The sequence below is a fragment of the Amorphotheca resinae genome, assembly GCF_003019875.1.
Source record: "Amorphotheca resinae ATCC 22711 unplaced genomic scaffold M430scaffold_9, whole genome shotgun sequence".
Classification (NCBI taxonomy): Eukaryota; Fungi; Ascomycota; class Leotiomycetes; order Helotiales; family Amorphothecaceae; genus Amorphotheca; species Amorphotheca resinae.
In genome coordinates, this window is record NW_020194479.1 from 355499 (window position 1) to 370647 (window position 15149).

Here is a 15149-nt window from a genome sequence, read left to right on the forward strand (position 1 = left end):
CCCCGTCGATATGCCTCTTCCCTGTGCTAGTAGCTGATCTCCCAATCAAATGTGACTCGTGGAAGGCATTCGAATGCCAAACGGTCCAAGCGGTCCAACCCTCCTCCTTTGGCCAACATGGTGAGAGATATAAGTACCAGCGGACTTTCTGTCCCCGCCCCTTTTCTTCCCCTGCTGATCTTAGTCTTTATGGTTGGGCGAACGCCACTCTTTCTGTGTTGCTCAATCTTCCTTCAATCTTCGTGTTTTGCTCAGCCAGATGTTCGTCTTCTCTTGGTGCTCGCGGCGCGTGGGGGGTCTGTCAGTTTTGTTTCTTGTTTTTGTATGCGCTTTGGTCTTATCAGATGAAGCCATACATAGAAGGAGTAGGGCAGATGTATCGAAAGAGGCAAAGTTTCATCTGTTTTCAGATATTGGAGGAAAGTTCTCCCTTGGAGATTCTCTAACTTTGCTCTTCGCATACTACTCACTGTTCATCCATGTGTTGGTCACAGCTTTCCCCTTCAGAGCATGTTTTGCTATCTGGGATATCACACGCAGCTTGCGGAGAATCAGTCGTATCAAGAAGAGGAATACTTCAAAGTATTACCAGAAAGTCTCGTCAAACTCCCTCTCATCCACCGAAACTCTCGTGGCCTCTCTGACCTCCCTTTCTGGTTCTAGCGGCGCCGAAGACATCGACCTTGGATACAACGCCGACATCGAGCTTGAACTGCCAAAGATCATTCACACGATCTTACTTCCCAACTATAAAGAGGATATTGATGTTTTGAGAGAAACTTTAAATGTCCTGGCTTGTCATCCACAAGCCCGTTCTCAATACGAGGTAAGTCACTTGGAGCATAGAATTGATATAAATCACTAAGACCTTTTCCTTCCAGGTTATCTTAGCAATGGAGGCGCGTGAATTGGACTGTGCTTCTAAGGCTACAAATCTCATTGTGGAGTTTAAGAAGGCTTTCAGAGACGTTGACTTTACTGTCCACCCGGACGATATTGAGAACGAAGCACCTGGGAAGAGTAGTAATATTTCATGGGCTGCTCGGAAAGCCAGTGAAAAGTATTCTTCCAAAATTAGGGATTGTGTTATTGTTACTGTTATCGATGGTATGGTTAATATCTTGTGATAAAAGAGCTATACTGATCAAGTTACAGCTGACAGCCATCTCTCCTCAAACTATTTCTCCCAGCTTACGGACCTACATTGCGCGCATACCGAGACAGCCCCTACTACACTCTACTCCGCTCCTATCATATTTGACAGAAATGCCCATCTCGTCCCAACACTCGTGCGAGTAGCTGACGTTCTCTGGGCCGCGGCTGGGATTTCCGGGTTATATTGCAGCTCCACTATCGGCCCCCCAACGTCCGTGTATTCCCTTCCTCTCGGACTCGCAGATAAGGTTGGAGGCTGGGACACGGGAAGTGAGGCAATCGGAGAAGATCTGCACATGTACCTGAAGTGCTTCCTCATACTGAGGGGAAACCTGACGACGAGAACTATCTTGGCGCCTGTCAGCCAGACCAATGTGTCAAGTGGCCTCAAGGGCCATAGAGGACTCATCCTAGATTTCGGGGCCCGGTACAAACAAGCTCTTCGACACATGTGGGGTGCTTTGGACAGCGGATTTGCACTACGGCAATTAGCTTCTGTGTGGAGGGAGAGAAAGACAACTGGGCGGACTTTCAAGCCTCTTCATGCGAGCCGGTACGTTTACGCTGTATGGTTAGATGGATGGCCCTAATGAATTACAGCAATGACAGTTCCTACATCCCCGAAGAAGATTTAGAAAACCTTCTTGCGCACCAGCCATCGCCGAATGGGGCGTTCTCAGATGTCATGCACCACGAACTCCCATCGCCGAACTGGGCGCGCATCCTCTGCCTATTCCACCGTCTCTTCGAAGCGCATTTCCTCCCTGTCCATATGATGATTCTTGTCATCTCATCCTCGCTCTACGTTGTCATCTCACCCGACGCACAAGACGACCTGAACGTGCGATGGATTTTCCAAACGACGGCCATTCTACGAGTCGTCGGCTTCCTAGCTGTCGGTTTCTACATGGCGCTGTACGAAAGCTATCACAGCATCTGCATCCATAGCCGCAAATCAGAGATGAAGGCCGCCGGGCTCTATGAGAGCATGGCTGGCGCATTCTCACACAGATCATGGAGGACGAACTTCTGTGACTACGTGGCAATACCCCTGGTAGCGCCGCTCTTTGGAAGTATACCGGCGGTCCAGGCGCAGATGTGCCATTTCTGGACCCTAGACCTGGTGTATGCAGTTAGCAGGAAGCCGCAGCCTCAAAGCCGGGTGAGAGAGAAAGAAGGGGGGGCCATCGCTTAGGAATTCAGGGGTAAATTATTTCATATCTCGCGGTTTTTTTGGTTATATAAGCAGTCATAGGGGGAAATCAACATATGAACTTACAGATAATCAATTAAAGCAGGATTTTATATGGCCGCGCTTGTTAACTAGATAGATAACAAGAGCGATATACGCGGTAGACTCAGCTTTCGCTTGTGGATAGGGGGAGAGCGCTTGCGCCTGGTGGGGGAGTGAGCGCCGAGGTCCCCGGGAACTTGGAACGGTAAATAATGATGGATGATTGTTTGCTTTTGGGGTTTGAAGTTTGAAGCGTTTTTGGGGTGATCTTGGGAGGGTTTGGTGAGGTTGGAGGTTGAGATCTGGGGAAGAGTTGGGGGGGGGGGGGGTTTGGTGATTGTTTGCAAGATTTGAATGTTGAGGGGAAGACAAAAGTGTTTTCTTCCGAGGAGATCTGAGAAAGGTCTTCTATACTTATTGCCTAATTGGCGGGGTTGAGCAGCGCGGACGAGACTCGGACAAATCCCGGGAAGCAGCTCGACATCATGACGTTGTCCCCCCCCCTCTCCATCAATGATCAAACACCGCATTTCTGATGCTAGCTGCATGTGGGTAGCATACCTAGCTCAACTGGTCGTACATATATGTCCAGGACTTGCTCTTAACTCACGATCCTTTTTTTTAAAAGAAAAGAAGAAGAAGATTCACCAAGATATTATTGAGAGGAATTGAATTTGCTTGGGATTCATTCAATTGTATTCAAAATGGCACAGAACAACATTGCCGTGCTTGACGTATGCTTGATTTCCCCCTCCTCAACCCCTCCCTCCCATTTACCCCGCTCATCCACAACATCACCACCACCACAACACCACAGACTGAACCGAACTGACAAAACGCCAGACATCCATCGCGGACCGTCTGCCCGCATCATCCAAAACCCTCTTCGACGCCAAAGCCAGCAAAGGTCTAACATTCGAAGCCATCGCCCAAGCACTAGGGCGCAGCGAAGTCGCCGTCGCCGCGCTCTTCTACGGCCAAGCCGCCGCGTCTCCGGAGGACGTGACCAAGCTCTCCGCTTTGCTCGGCGTTCCCGAGGCCACGCTGCGCTCCCAGCTCCTGGGATTTCCGGACCGCGGACGTGCGGGTCCCATGCCGCCTGTTGAACCGCTCATTTATCGCTTGTATGAGATTGTGCAGAATTATGGGTATGCGTATAAGGCGGTTCTGAATGAGAAGTTGGGCGATGGGATTATGAGCGCGATTAGCTTTAGTACGAAGGTGGAGAAGGAGACGGATGCGCAGGGGAATAATTGGGCTGTTATTACGTTGAGGGGGAAGTGGTGAGTTTTGTTTCTTTCTTTCTTTTTGACTCCCTCCCGTTGTTTTCGAGAGAGATGATCCCGAGGTTAAGGGTATACATGCTAATCGATGTGCTTCAATAGGCTTCCTTTCTCAAGATTCTAGATATGCTTGTTGCTGCTCGGCTGCCCATAAAATGTCAGGTGTATTTTTGATGAACCCTTTGTCTCTATATGCATGCATGCATGAAACTTCGATGCGAAGCTTTCCCTACCTTACCCCCACCTTGCGCTTGAAATAAAAATGATTACTCCGTTCAGAACCCCCCAGAACTGCGCCGACCCCCCCATATTCCCGCGTCAAACCTCCAGGGCAGGCGTCAAAAGGCTTTGAAAGAAGACAAAAGTATGTACAACCATATTCCGTACACTTTTTCCAGCATACATCGGATCTCTGTCCTATTTTTTCCCCCATATACCTAGATCCTGCTCCTTCGCTATGCCCATAGTATTAGAATGCATTAGATTTGGTCCCGTCTCTTTTTGATCCCGTGACCCATCTCTCTTTTTTCTTTTTTATTCCTTCATGTGAGCCATTTCATAAGCGTCACCAGAAGATGTGCGTCTCTCTCGCCCGAGGATCTGCATCATTCTCCCTCGCTCCCCGAGTCTCACATCGGAGCGTCGCCTCCCTCTTCTGCAGATCGAACAAGATCTCCTTGACCATGACCCTCTTGTCTTCGGCCACTGTTTCACTCGTAGAGATGGGGTCCCGGATTTCAAACCGGCTCATACCCTCTTCTTCGACCTCCATGATCCACTGTGCGACCCTCCCACAGAGGAGACTATCCCACATTCCTTCACGTCGTGGAGTTGATATCAGAAGACTAATGGCATCACGACGTAGTCTACGATCGCGACATTTGGTTGCGGCGACGAAGAGAGGCGGGATGATGCCGAGGTCCAGGGCGAACGAAGCTTTGATGTGGGAGTAGGCATCCCTCTCCCTATATCCATATGTAGTAGCCATCCCCGGAAAGTGCATCTGGCTAGCTCCGTGGGAAGGATCTCTATGTCGGCAGTTATTCAAATCGCCGCATCTGGCCTGGGCGAGGGCCAATTCTTCCTCGACAACGACTTCTTTTGCGAGCTCGACAATCTCCCGGAATTGGAGCATGAACCCGTCAAAATCCATCTCCGAGGTGCTGAACCCCATGAGGAAGAGGATTGATGTCATAGCATGTATCATCTTCAGGACGTCGATGCCGGCGCGCTCGGTATTGCTGATGCCGGGCCGGCGGCGGCCTTGCAGCAGTTGGTCGAAAGCCACGCCCCACTGTTGTAGCTGGGTTCTGAACCCGAGACCATAGCTCTTGATGGAAGAGGGGAGTATGTTATTTGGACCAGCGTAAAACGAAGACAGCGTCTCGTTGAAGCGCATGATTCGCTCACATAACGAATCAAGTGATGACCGGGCTTCCTTGGGGGTTGTGAAGTAATCTGGTATCGGGGGGGATTCGAGAGAGGTGGTAGAAGCGGCATCGGATGGGGAGGACGGCGAATTGGCCGCAGACGATCTGGGTTTGGGAGAGAGTTGGATGACATAGGGGGGTGGAAAGTGGAAGGCCATGTCGTAAGATTTGGCCTGAATCGCAAGGCGGGTGAACATCTGAACGAGCTCATCCTCCACCACGTCCTCGCGACGTTTGCTCGGCGGTTTCTTGGCCTCATGCCGCCACTCGTCCAGGAGACGAAGTCCCGACTGTATTTGAGATATGGCTGCCCTATGGTCCCCGGTAAAAGATTGGAAACAGGTGAAGAGAACAATAGATATCAGGATGGTCCGTTGCGATCGCGTCTCATTGTTCTGTAGGGATTCCCGTAACCGCGTGATGGCCTTGCCGTATTGTACCAGTGCGAAGTTATAATGGTTCGGAGCAGTATCGATGCTGTAATTGGATTCGGGTGACCCAGGCGGTGATTCTGAAGCCTTTTCCAACGTCTTGTATAAAGCTCCCAACGCGACTACTGCATGCCTTATGGAAGCTTCTGAATGGCTCTCTTGGAGGACGCTGCGTGTCCAGAATTCGGAGTCGAAGAACCCGGAAAGCTCGCTGGCCGTATGTGTACGAAAGATTTGGAAGTACTGGCCCTCCCTTTCACCGAATGCATACCCTCCAGGTCTATATGATGTGGGAGAGAGGTACGCGGGCTGGGAAGGTTTGGGAATGACGTGTGTAGAAGCGATGGGTCGAGCTCGTTGGAAGGCGCGCACGACGTCCCCGTCGGTGGTGGATGGAGGTGATGATGAGGCTATGGATGATGGAGCTGTCGACGATGAGGCGATTGATGGCGGCGTTCTCGATGGTGGTGAAGCCCGCGACGATTGGGAAGACAAGGAGATTGAACTGCTGCTATGCTCTCGAGGTCGCGGAGCGATAGGGATAGCAGCCTCACCCGTTCTCCTGTACGCAGGATACCCCTCGCATTGCCTGCCCGACCTGACGCATTTTGTACAAAACGGTCTCTTCTCGTCGCATTTCACTCTTCGGTTCCTGCGGATTGCCTGATCAGCACACGCGCGCAACGACGGTCGAGAGAAGACAATCGATCTCCTTACTTGCAGTTGTTGCATCCCGTCTTCACCTTCGGTTTGCTTGCTCTCCTGGCTCGCGGCGCTGCACTCGCGGACACCATCGTGGAGGCTGATGGCGACGCTTATGCATTCATTGGCCGAGTTGCACTGCGCTCCGCCCCGACCACGACTCGGACTCGCGCTGTCGTTTGTGCTTGCAGGCGGGCGTTTGGGGGTTGCGATTAGCTATCAAGCTGTGAGCTGCTGGTTCAGAGGAAGCCGGATGTTGCAGCGAGCGCGGATCATCATTGGCCAGCCTTACAGATGGCGAGAAGAGCGGGAGGAGAAGCGGGAAGAGAGACGGGGGAGGAGGAGGGGGGAGAAAGATGGAGAAAGAGGAGGAGAATGGACGGGATGGTGGAGTGTACCGCACTGCTCGAATGTTGTCGCACAGCAGCGCACACAATTGGCGGTCGAAGGTCTGCCTATGTAGAAGGATACGAAGGCGATCGCAGGTACACAAGAGGCCTTGACGGTACCGTAGGAATTGGGGGGGGGTGGAAGATGATCTTCATTCGCCGGGGACATGCGAGGCTCGAGGCAACGGAAAACGGGGGAACGGGGGGGCGGCGACCTGTGTGCCGCTCTGCGACTGGGGAGGGGACAGAGGAGGGCCCAGATCAAATCAAGGGCAAGGGGGGAAGAAGACCAAGGCTAAAGTGAAGGGGAAGAGACTTACTTAGATAAATCCTCTGTACAATAATGGATATATCTCTACTCGTGCTCTTGACTCTCTTTCTCTCTCTCTCGTCTCAGTTTTCTCTCTGGCAATTGGGCAAGTCTCGCTCCTCTTCTCTGCCCGTGACAGTAGATACCTTAGACGGCCCTCCCGCCCCGACGTCTGTCCTTGATATGCGCAGATCCAGGCGCAGGGTCGAAGCGTGGCGATGCGTGCGGATCCCGACGAACGCTGGGTATAATCTGATACTGCTCTGTTTTGATTGGGTTATTCAAAGGCAATAATACCAATATAAATAATAATGAAGTATTTGAGTTGTTGGCCGGGATGTTCCTGTCGCTTACCACCTTGGTATTATCTATACATTGCAATGCTGGTTGGGGGCCCAAAATTATTAATGTCTTTCTCTTATGAAGAAGAAGCAAAAGGAAAAAACAAAACTCTGCAGCCAGACTCCAGTATTCATCCTGCTTCCATCTTGCGTCAGGAACCCCAGACCCCGAAAACCAAAAACCTAAACGCTTTCTTCCGCTCTACGGCTCAGCGGCCTCCTTACTTAGCCCGTAGCAGTGCCATGGTACCGCAGTGGCAAAAGCGCAAGAAACCCCTCTTCTTACTCCTCCTCTTGTTCCTCCTCGCACAAAGAAATCGTTGCACGGAAAGTTAGGATACCTCAAGACCCTCTGTCCTACAGTATATACCGCCCGCCATACGTTGTCCCGACCTCCCCGTGACATCCTTTCCGGAGTCGTACCTAAATCCGTGTATCCCGCCAGGAAAAGGGGGGGAGATAAAGCGGTTTTACGGAACGTATAAATGTTCACGTCGATAGCAAACGATGATTATGATGATATGATGATATGATGATATGATGATATGATGATATGGATGATATGCCGAAGTTTAACCTCGGGAAACCCCTATCGGCCCCTTCTTTTCCTGATGACTGCATCTTTAATTCCCAGCTGCCGTACGGCGCAGGACCCTTGTGGCGCCTGTGGCTGGGTAGCTGCCTGTGGCTGCGTGCCTGCGCCTGCATGCGGCTGCGTGCCCATATACGACGGATAAGGGAGGTGTACAATTGCTTCTACAGAGTTGGGGGAAGAAGCTCAAGGTAGCCATCTAAGGTAGGCAGAAGCAGAATCACTGAGGCTTGACCGACGGATACCGACGCATCTCTTCTTCCTTTCATAATATTCCAACTCATTATACACCGTAATCATACACCGTGCCAAGTCTCCATTCAAGATTCGCACGAGAGTAACCTAGGGATAATTCCAAGACTGAAGCCTCCTTCGTAACACACACGTTGGTGTTTCGTTCCATCCCTCGAGTCTGTCGTGGGTAGAGATCAAACCAAGCAATGCCGATTATGACGGGACTCTCGCATATCGTATCATATGAGTGTTCCCACAACCCAAACCCATCTCTTCCTTACGCCCAAAACGCCAAGAGAGCAGTCCACCTCTCCATGCATACATTACAGATCGCAAGATCACCACGCAGCCGCATCCCTATCAAACCTCACCAGCTCCTTCCCGGCATCTTCCACATCCTTCTTCGCCTTCATGCGCATGTAGAAGATGGGGCAGTCCTTGCTGCTGCAGATAACCTCGCAATGCATACTGCCCTGACACCTTTGGCACTGTGTCCACAGTCTACCGAACCTGACTTCCAACTCGCTGACTTTGTTGAGCGTTTTCTGGTAGAGCTCGCCAATTCGCGGTGCGCAGTTTGAGCATACAGCCCCACCACTCTCCTCCTTGCCTACAAGAGGTTTCTTGCACCCCATACACGTATATGTCTTCTTGGCGAATTTCATCAGCCCTCCAATGGACGGGGCAGCGACGGATACAGTGCGTGTATGATCACCCGAGAGCAGCGAGTTAGCCTTGGTTTCGCCAAGGATAGGCTCGAAGATTCTACTGAGGGGTTTGGCAAGCTGGTTGTCTAGGTAGTATTTGGTGTCAATGGGGATGTTGTTTTCGAGCACGAAGATGGGATCTTCAGATCGCTCAAAGTTCCTCGACCCTGCTGCGCCCTTAATGATGACATAGGCGACACGATCTCCGAGTGTTGGGGCAGAGCCTGCGTCTCTTTTCTTCATGCGCTTGGCGAGTTCCACGTGAGCTTGCGTCGCGGTGTATTCCTCCTTCGCCAGAGCCTTTGTGATAACGAGCTTCGACATATCGATCTTATTTTGAAGGAGATCTGAGATGGTATCCTTGACGTAGCTGTACAGGGTTAGCGATTGCTTGCAGAGGCGGTGGGACAACTCACTCTTGGGCGCCTTGTACGTCTCGGTCAATCAAGATCATCCTTAGCACCGTCTCGATGACAGTCTGAACCAACCGACAGTTATCTCTCCGGACGGTTTCAATACCTTTGGTATCCATCTTGTCATACTTGTCCGGGTTGGTCCAGTAGAGCCCAGCATATCGCTTTTTGTTGATCAGCAGATAGGGGAAATAAACCTTTTCGAACTCCAGCTTAATGGGTTTGAGAAATTTAGAAGACACATATTGTGCTGCTTCCTCGCCCAGCTTCATTGCATCCGCTAACTCTGTCACACCAAACTTAACCATGACTGAATCGGTATCACCATAGATGACTTGAGCATCGTGGGAGTAGCCATTGGCAATTGTGTACTTCGCTTCCACTTCTGCCTTTGTCTTCTCGATCATCTGACGTCCGTAACTAGTAGTACTACTTGCGATTTCAAGACATGGCAGTTTGCCAACGGTTGCACCCGTGAGACCGTAAACACTGTTGGCGCTGACCTTCAAAGCCAGCTGTCGACCGTTCAGCACTGCTTTCTTGAAAGGGTCGGTCTCAATTGCAAGTTCTCGTTTCGCTTGTTTCCTGGCAGTTAACAATTCCTCGAGAATTTGAGTAAGGAGACCCTTCCGGCGTTTTGTCGTGACGAACGTATCACCATTTGGGGTTACGATATAATCTTCGTCTTTCTTTAAGCCCAGCTTCTCAATAGCTGCCTTTTTCACCAGGGTTGTGTAGCAGAGATTGTGGGCCTGAATAATACTAGGGTATAGAGAGGCAAAATCAAGAGTCGCGATCGGGACGTCATAATAACCTCTGGTTGGCTCAATAACTGTGGCGCCTTCATACTGTTCATCTGAGTTTCCTTCTGACCTCAGATTAGGTATGACCAACTTTTGTTCCAACGCTTTTCTGAACAGCTGACTGACGAATTTGACCTGTTGACCCCGGGCCAGGAGGAAGTTGAAGGGTACACCCGTGACCCTAGCCATTTCCGTGTAGTTCTCCAGGCACGAAAGCTTGTCCATCAAGCGTTGAGGTAAATAGGCATCTTTGAGACAGTAAACCGCCAGCCTTCGGCGTGATTCTGGTGTTCCGTTGAACAACTCGGTGATCATGGTGTGGTGCACATCTTCCTTTTGTTCACCAAGAAAATGCGCGCAGACAGAATTGAGGGTGTAACTTCGCAGTTGATGATCTCGTTGGACCAGCTGTAAGAGGTCCAGTTGCAGTCGGCCATTCGTATTGGTGGCTTTGGTATCACGGTTGCCCATCTGCTTGCTGGAGAAATTCGTCTCCTTTGCCACAGACCTCACACTCTTCAATCGAGTCCAGTGATCGAAATCTGCGACCTTCAGATGCTTCGCTCGGTCGAGAAGATACGGGAAATCGAAATTGCAAATATTGTAGCCGATGATGAGATCAGGATCCACTTCTTCGAGGAAATCGCGCCACTTGCTTAACATCTGCTCTTCACGTTCGAATTCGAATATTTGAGTATTGACAATCGTACTCGTCTTATCAAGACAGAATACATTCCGCACAAATGGTTTCTTCTCCCCATAACGAGTAACGATATTTGCGATCTGAATCACGGGATCTTGATTTGCTTCTGGGAAGACGCCCTTGCGGCCGGCGCACTCAATATCGAAGGAGAGAATCCGTAGAGGCGCCATCTTTGCCCATTCTCCCTTTGGTTCGTGTGCTATCAGATCTCGATATGTGACTTCCGCTTCTATCTGGCAGTTTGAGTGTCGCATGTGTCCCGCGATGAGTTTGTATGATTTTGCTGGTACTTCCACCCAAGACATGCCGAAGACCTAGATCCAGTTAGCCCTTCCCCAAGCATCCGGATGGTTGAACTAATCTGACCTTGCAATCCACCATAAATCTCAAGACGTATTGGATCGAGTCAAATGTCAAGATCCCATCGGCCCCTTTCCACATCCCCTTCCAGTTGGCCTCACCATTTTCGATCTTTGAGCGGACCTTACTGATGTATTTGGGGTCGGTCACTGTGATCTTTAGATATGGGTTCTGCTGATTGCCTTGAAAGCCATATAAGTTCTCCCGCATGACCATCTGTACCATATGTATTGTCGGTTGGTATTGTCCTAATTGGGCTTCGAGGTAGGTCTTGAACCCCTCACAATCGTGGGGGGTGAACGAAACAGGCGCAGCAACATATAAATAATGGAGAAAATCAGTGACATGAAGCATCACAGAGTGCCCGGTCTGCAAGAGGTTAGTTAGGGTGATAGTATTGGAGACTGGACGGACTGGCCTCCGTGACACCAAAAAGCTTCACTGTAGCTTTTCCATTGAGAGTGCCCTCTTCGGCTTCAATCTGTTGAAATACAAGGCCATCTGTCTCAGGATTAAAGTCTCCCAAGCTCGGCCGTGCCCACTGCTGGTCCTTCTCCGAATTATTCTCCTTCAAACCCTCCATATCTTGGGTCATCTTCTCCAGCACCTCTGATTCGAAGTGACTGGGCTGACTCGGTACCAGCCTTCCGTCTGGTCCATTCTGAGAGCTCTTGAATCTGGGCGCTTGGGACGAAGTCAAGGGTTCGAGCTTGCGTTTTTTGGCGGATGCGGGACTAGAGGGGATGTTGCGGCGGGTGTTTGTCGATTCCCCGAGGATCCGTTTCTGTGGAAGCCGTGCAGTGGCCATGATGAACAATACGGGGGAGATATCACAGGCCACGCGGCTGGGTTCATGGAGAGGAGGTGGAAGTTGAACAGTCAAGGCTTCATGAGAGGGGGAGACTTAATGGATTCGCGTCACGTAGATAGGTAGGTTCGCGTACGCGACGTGATGATGCGTGGCGAAGAGACAGGGAAGGAAATCATGTGATATTATGTAAGCAAGTAACTGGGAAGTGATCTTTATAGAGTTTTCAGCCGCATCTTTTCTCACCAGCAGATCACAGACGCTGTTATTCTCCTACCTACTTTGCCTAGGTATCGACTGTATTTGTTGTTTCCATATACTTACTTACCTGTACAAAGGTACCTAAAAGACATGATTCTTGACGCCTTGATGCCTGATATTATATGCTCTGCCTCCGCATAGCTCTGTCATGCTGCCTCGGGCAATCAAGTGCATGCGGCATATTAATGTCTGAGGCATGAAACATTTGTACGGATCTTCGACTCGCTCACCATCTGCCTGTATGATTGATGAAGTACATAGCAACGTACTTACATTTATCGCATGCGATCGCTCCATCTTCCCGTCTCCATGAGCTCAACTCCAAAAGCACACGCACCCGGATGCAACCGTCAATGATCTCATAGAGGGTCAGATGATCTGATGGTTTAGTGATCCGAATCCGATTGATCCAGCGTCCAGCGCCCAAGTCCAGAACGCCAAAGGGCCATGAGACAAAGCCGGAGATAGCTCCGTGGCGACTCCACCTGACGTCCAGCAGCGCAGCAGCGGTCACGACTTTGAAGGCGACGGTTCTTGCGGTCTTGGCCCTAATAGTAATCCGGTAATAATATACTGCAGCATTAAATTACCCACGGCGAATTTTGACCAGCGCGGGTCGAGGCCGATTCCGAGCTTTCCGTTCCAAGCCTCGCAAGGGAACGCGCCCATGAATATTGTTTCCACCACGCGACGCGCCAAGGCTGGTCACGGATCCGCCTGCTGCCCAGAGAGGCTTAGGCGGGCAGCGTCGGGTGGTAAATCATGAGCAAATCACTGCGAGAGCCTCAGACCCAGGCACTGCCAACCCAGGGTCACTCTTGGGTAATTCATGGGTATGGGGCTCTGGTCACGTAGGTGCCGCCGCCGCCGACGACCATCGACAGCTTCTGCCGGGCTTATGCTTTTTGAGTCTAGGGACAAGCTTCAGGAGGGCCAGGAGGGTCGGGAAGGCCAGCAAAACCCCAAGGCCAAAGGCCCAAAATCCAATGAGATGCCAGGGAGAACGGGCACACTACCATGGACAAGCTTTTATGGAGGGCGGAATCACACATTATGGTATGGTCACGGCGTCACCCTGCTCCTACGAGACCAAGTTAACCTCTTCCAGCAATTGGCTTCTTGCGCTTTCCGTGTTTCCCTTCTGCAGGCTCATCATTGATTGTATTACATCAGCGAAAAGAGCTCTTTGGTCCCTCGTCGAACCTTCTAAGTCTTCTAACTTCTAAGTCTTCCAAGTCTTCTGCTCCGTAAGTCCTCTCGGCCAGATCCTTATGTCTGCGTGCTTTTCCACGTCCATCTCTGTCTCCAATTCCACTCCCGATCACATCCCGTCGGTCTCCTTTTCCTCAGCCATATAAGGATCCCGCGCGCTCTTATTCTCCCCCTTTTCTCACGCGCGCCGTCTCTCTCCGCAAGCCAAGCCGAAGAACCTCTTCGCGTTCCCCCAGTCCCAGGTCCGTGTGTGTGCAGCCGCAACCATGTCCTACATCGATCCATCTGTCAGTCGGCGCGGGAAGCCCTCACTGCTGTCGAGAACTGTCACCTACATCCAGCTGATGTACTACCGTTACGAGGTCACCTTCTCGCCATATGTCATGTCGCACGGGGAGAAGATTGTCATGAACACCATTGTGGTCACCCTGCTGTCGCTCCTCCTGCTCGGCATTGTGTCCTATCTGCCCCAGCTGTTGACGAGAGCTTCTCTGAGGCTCTTCTGGCTTTACACGGGTGCCGACGATCAGCTGCTGGTGGGCAGTATCCCCTCGACGGGGAGAGAGATGGGGCCGGAGTTTGGTCATTGACGGTAATTATTCTTGTTCTTTCTCTCGTTCCAGCCCCCTAACTCGCTCAACTTGACGATCGCCTCGAAAGCTCCGACCCCATGAAAATAATAACTCGGCATTCACACCCACGCCTAACATCACCTCCCGGGACCTCGATCGCTCACTGTCGCGGTCCTCGAGAGCAAAGTTCATTTCTGCCATGGTCGCCGAACTCGAGCTGATGTTATTTCCAGTAGTACTCCGCTGCCTTGTATGCCTCTACGATCCCGAGCTGTCCCAAGAAACCAATCCTCAATCCGATCGACAATCTCTTCGCCTTTGTTACCATCCGAATCACACCGTATCTCTTCCAGGCCGTTATCAGCCTGCTATGGCGGGTCCTAGGAGTTTGTATTGGATTTTTCTGGATGAAAATCCGGTCGCAGGATCAGACCGTTGTGGTTTACTACCGGGTGAGAGGATGCTGGGCCAGGCCTCTCTCAACAGAGGCAAGATGAGATACATTCAATACTGGGAAAGCCCCAGCCGCTGGTTCGAGGCACATTATCAAATATTTTTCTTATCTCGCATTCTCGGATTGATGGCATACTGAGCGCAGGGCAGCTGGATGAGATGTCGGAATTGATGGGCTGGCTTCAGTCCGCGTGGGGGGCTGTGCATTCATGATTCATGATCATGGTATATGATAAATGGGTTTTCATTGTGTAGGTTTACGTATTCGTGGCGTTACTGAAGGGCAGGATACGGCTGGTTGCATAGGTGCATGTGGAAATTGGGGGAGTAATAGTACTGGTTAATAGTAATGGAGGAATGAATACACTTTGAAACTACAATTCGAAGCTCTCTTCTCGCAGTTACCTCGCCACGCGGGATCTCGAAGACTTGAAGCCACATCGTGAAGAAGATGCCTCGCGAATCAATCATGCCAGTCGCTGGGCATGGATATACGTGATAGGGCGTCGTAAGAACATACGCAACCATAACCGTCAACTCACTCATGACAGGCTGTGTACAGTAGTCATGTGGTCAGTGGTCCTGTAGCAAGCCGCAATAAATATCTACTCAGCCTTCGATAATTACGTTATCCTCTCCCTTCCAATAATTTATCGACTCTTCAAAGCTTCGAATCGTACCGGCGATCTTTGTCTCTCTACTTTTCTTCTTTTCTTTTTTCTTTCCCCCACCTTACTAAGGTACCTATGTATCGAA

At 50.8% G+C, this 15149-nt stretch overlaps 7 protein-coding genes across 7 annotated transcripts; 5 read left to right on the forward strand and 2 right to left on the reverse strand.

The window, feature by feature from the left end:
* Positions 1 to 259: 259 nt before the first annotated feature.
* M430DRAFT_124528 (hypothetical protein) lies at positions 260 to 2469 on the forward strand (the record flags this gene model as incomplete). The annotated part of the gene is made up of 4 exons (XM_024861919.1): positions 260 to 826; positions 882 to 1107; positions 1156 to 1708; positions 1756 to 2469. The coding sequence occupies 4 exons, from the start codon at positions 260 to 262 to the stop codon at positions 2348 to 2350; spliced, it is 1941 nt and encodes a 646-aa protein (XP_024718845.1). The 3' UTR covers positions 2351 to 2469.
* Positions 2470 to 2900: 431 nt separating this feature from the next.
* M430DRAFT_36089 (hypothetical protein) lies at positions 2901 to 3082 on the forward strand (the record flags this gene model as incomplete). Its single annotated transcript, XM_024866866.1, has 1 exon — positions 2901 to 3082. A coding segment is annotated over one exon (161 nt), but the record flags the coding sequence as incomplete, so codon positions are not given.
* An 11-nt stretch (positions 3083 to 3093) lies between these two features.
* On the forward strand, positions 3094 to 3911 carry M430DRAFT_60050 (hypothetical protein; the record flags this gene model as incomplete). The annotated part of the gene is made up of 3 exons (XM_024868839.1): positions 3094 to 3123; positions 3233 to 3672; positions 3775 to 3911. 3 exons carry the CDS (start codon positions 3094 to 3096, stop codon positions 3794 to 3796), a joined length of 492 nt encoding a protein of 163 aa, XP_024718847.1. The 3' UTR covers positions 3797 to 3911.
* A 326-nt stretch (positions 3912 to 4237) lies between these two features.
* On the reverse strand, positions 4238 to 6327 carry M430DRAFT_106068 (hypothetical protein; the record flags this gene model as incomplete). Its single annotated transcript, XM_024861053.1, has 2 exons — positions 4238 to 6185; positions 6251 to 6327. 2 exons carry the CDS (start codon positions 6325 to 6327, stop codon positions 4238 to 4240), a joined length of 2025 nt encoding a protein of 674 aa, XP_024718848.1.
* A 936-nt stretch (positions 6328 to 7263) lies between these two features.
* M430DRAFT_36090 (hypothetical protein) lies at positions 7264 to 7788 on the forward strand. Its single transcript, XM_024866867.1, has one exon. The coding sequence runs from the start codon at positions 7342 to 7344 to the stop codon at positions 7609 to 7611; it is 270 nt and encodes an 89-aa protein (XP_024718849.1). The 5' UTR covers positions 7264 to 7341; the 3' UTR covers positions 7612 to 7788.
* A 321-nt stretch (positions 7789 to 8109) lies between these two features.
* On the reverse strand, positions 8110 to 12005 carry M430DRAFT_36091 (hypothetical protein). The gene is made up of 4 exons (XM_024866868.1): positions 11506 to 12005; positions 11094 to 11456; positions 9225 to 11041; positions 8110 to 9178 (listed from the first exon to the last, which is right to left on the reverse strand). Exons 1-4 carry the CDS (start codon positions 11893 to 11895, stop codon positions 8440 to 8442), a joined length of 3309 nt encoding a protein of 1102 aa, XP_024718850.1. The 5' UTR covers positions 11896 to 12005; the 3' UTR covers positions 8110 to 8439.
* A 1269-nt stretch (positions 12006 to 13274) lies between these two features.
* Positions 13275 to 14234, forward strand: M430DRAFT_36096 (hypothetical protein). Its single transcript, XM_024866869.1, has one exon. The coding sequence runs from the start codon at positions 13635 to 13637 to the stop codon at positions 13956 to 13958; it is 324 nt and encodes a 107-aa protein (XP_024718851.1). The 5' UTR covers positions 13275 to 13634; the 3' UTR covers positions 13959 to 14234.
* The last annotated feature ends 915 nt before the right edge of the window (positions 14235 to 15149 follow it).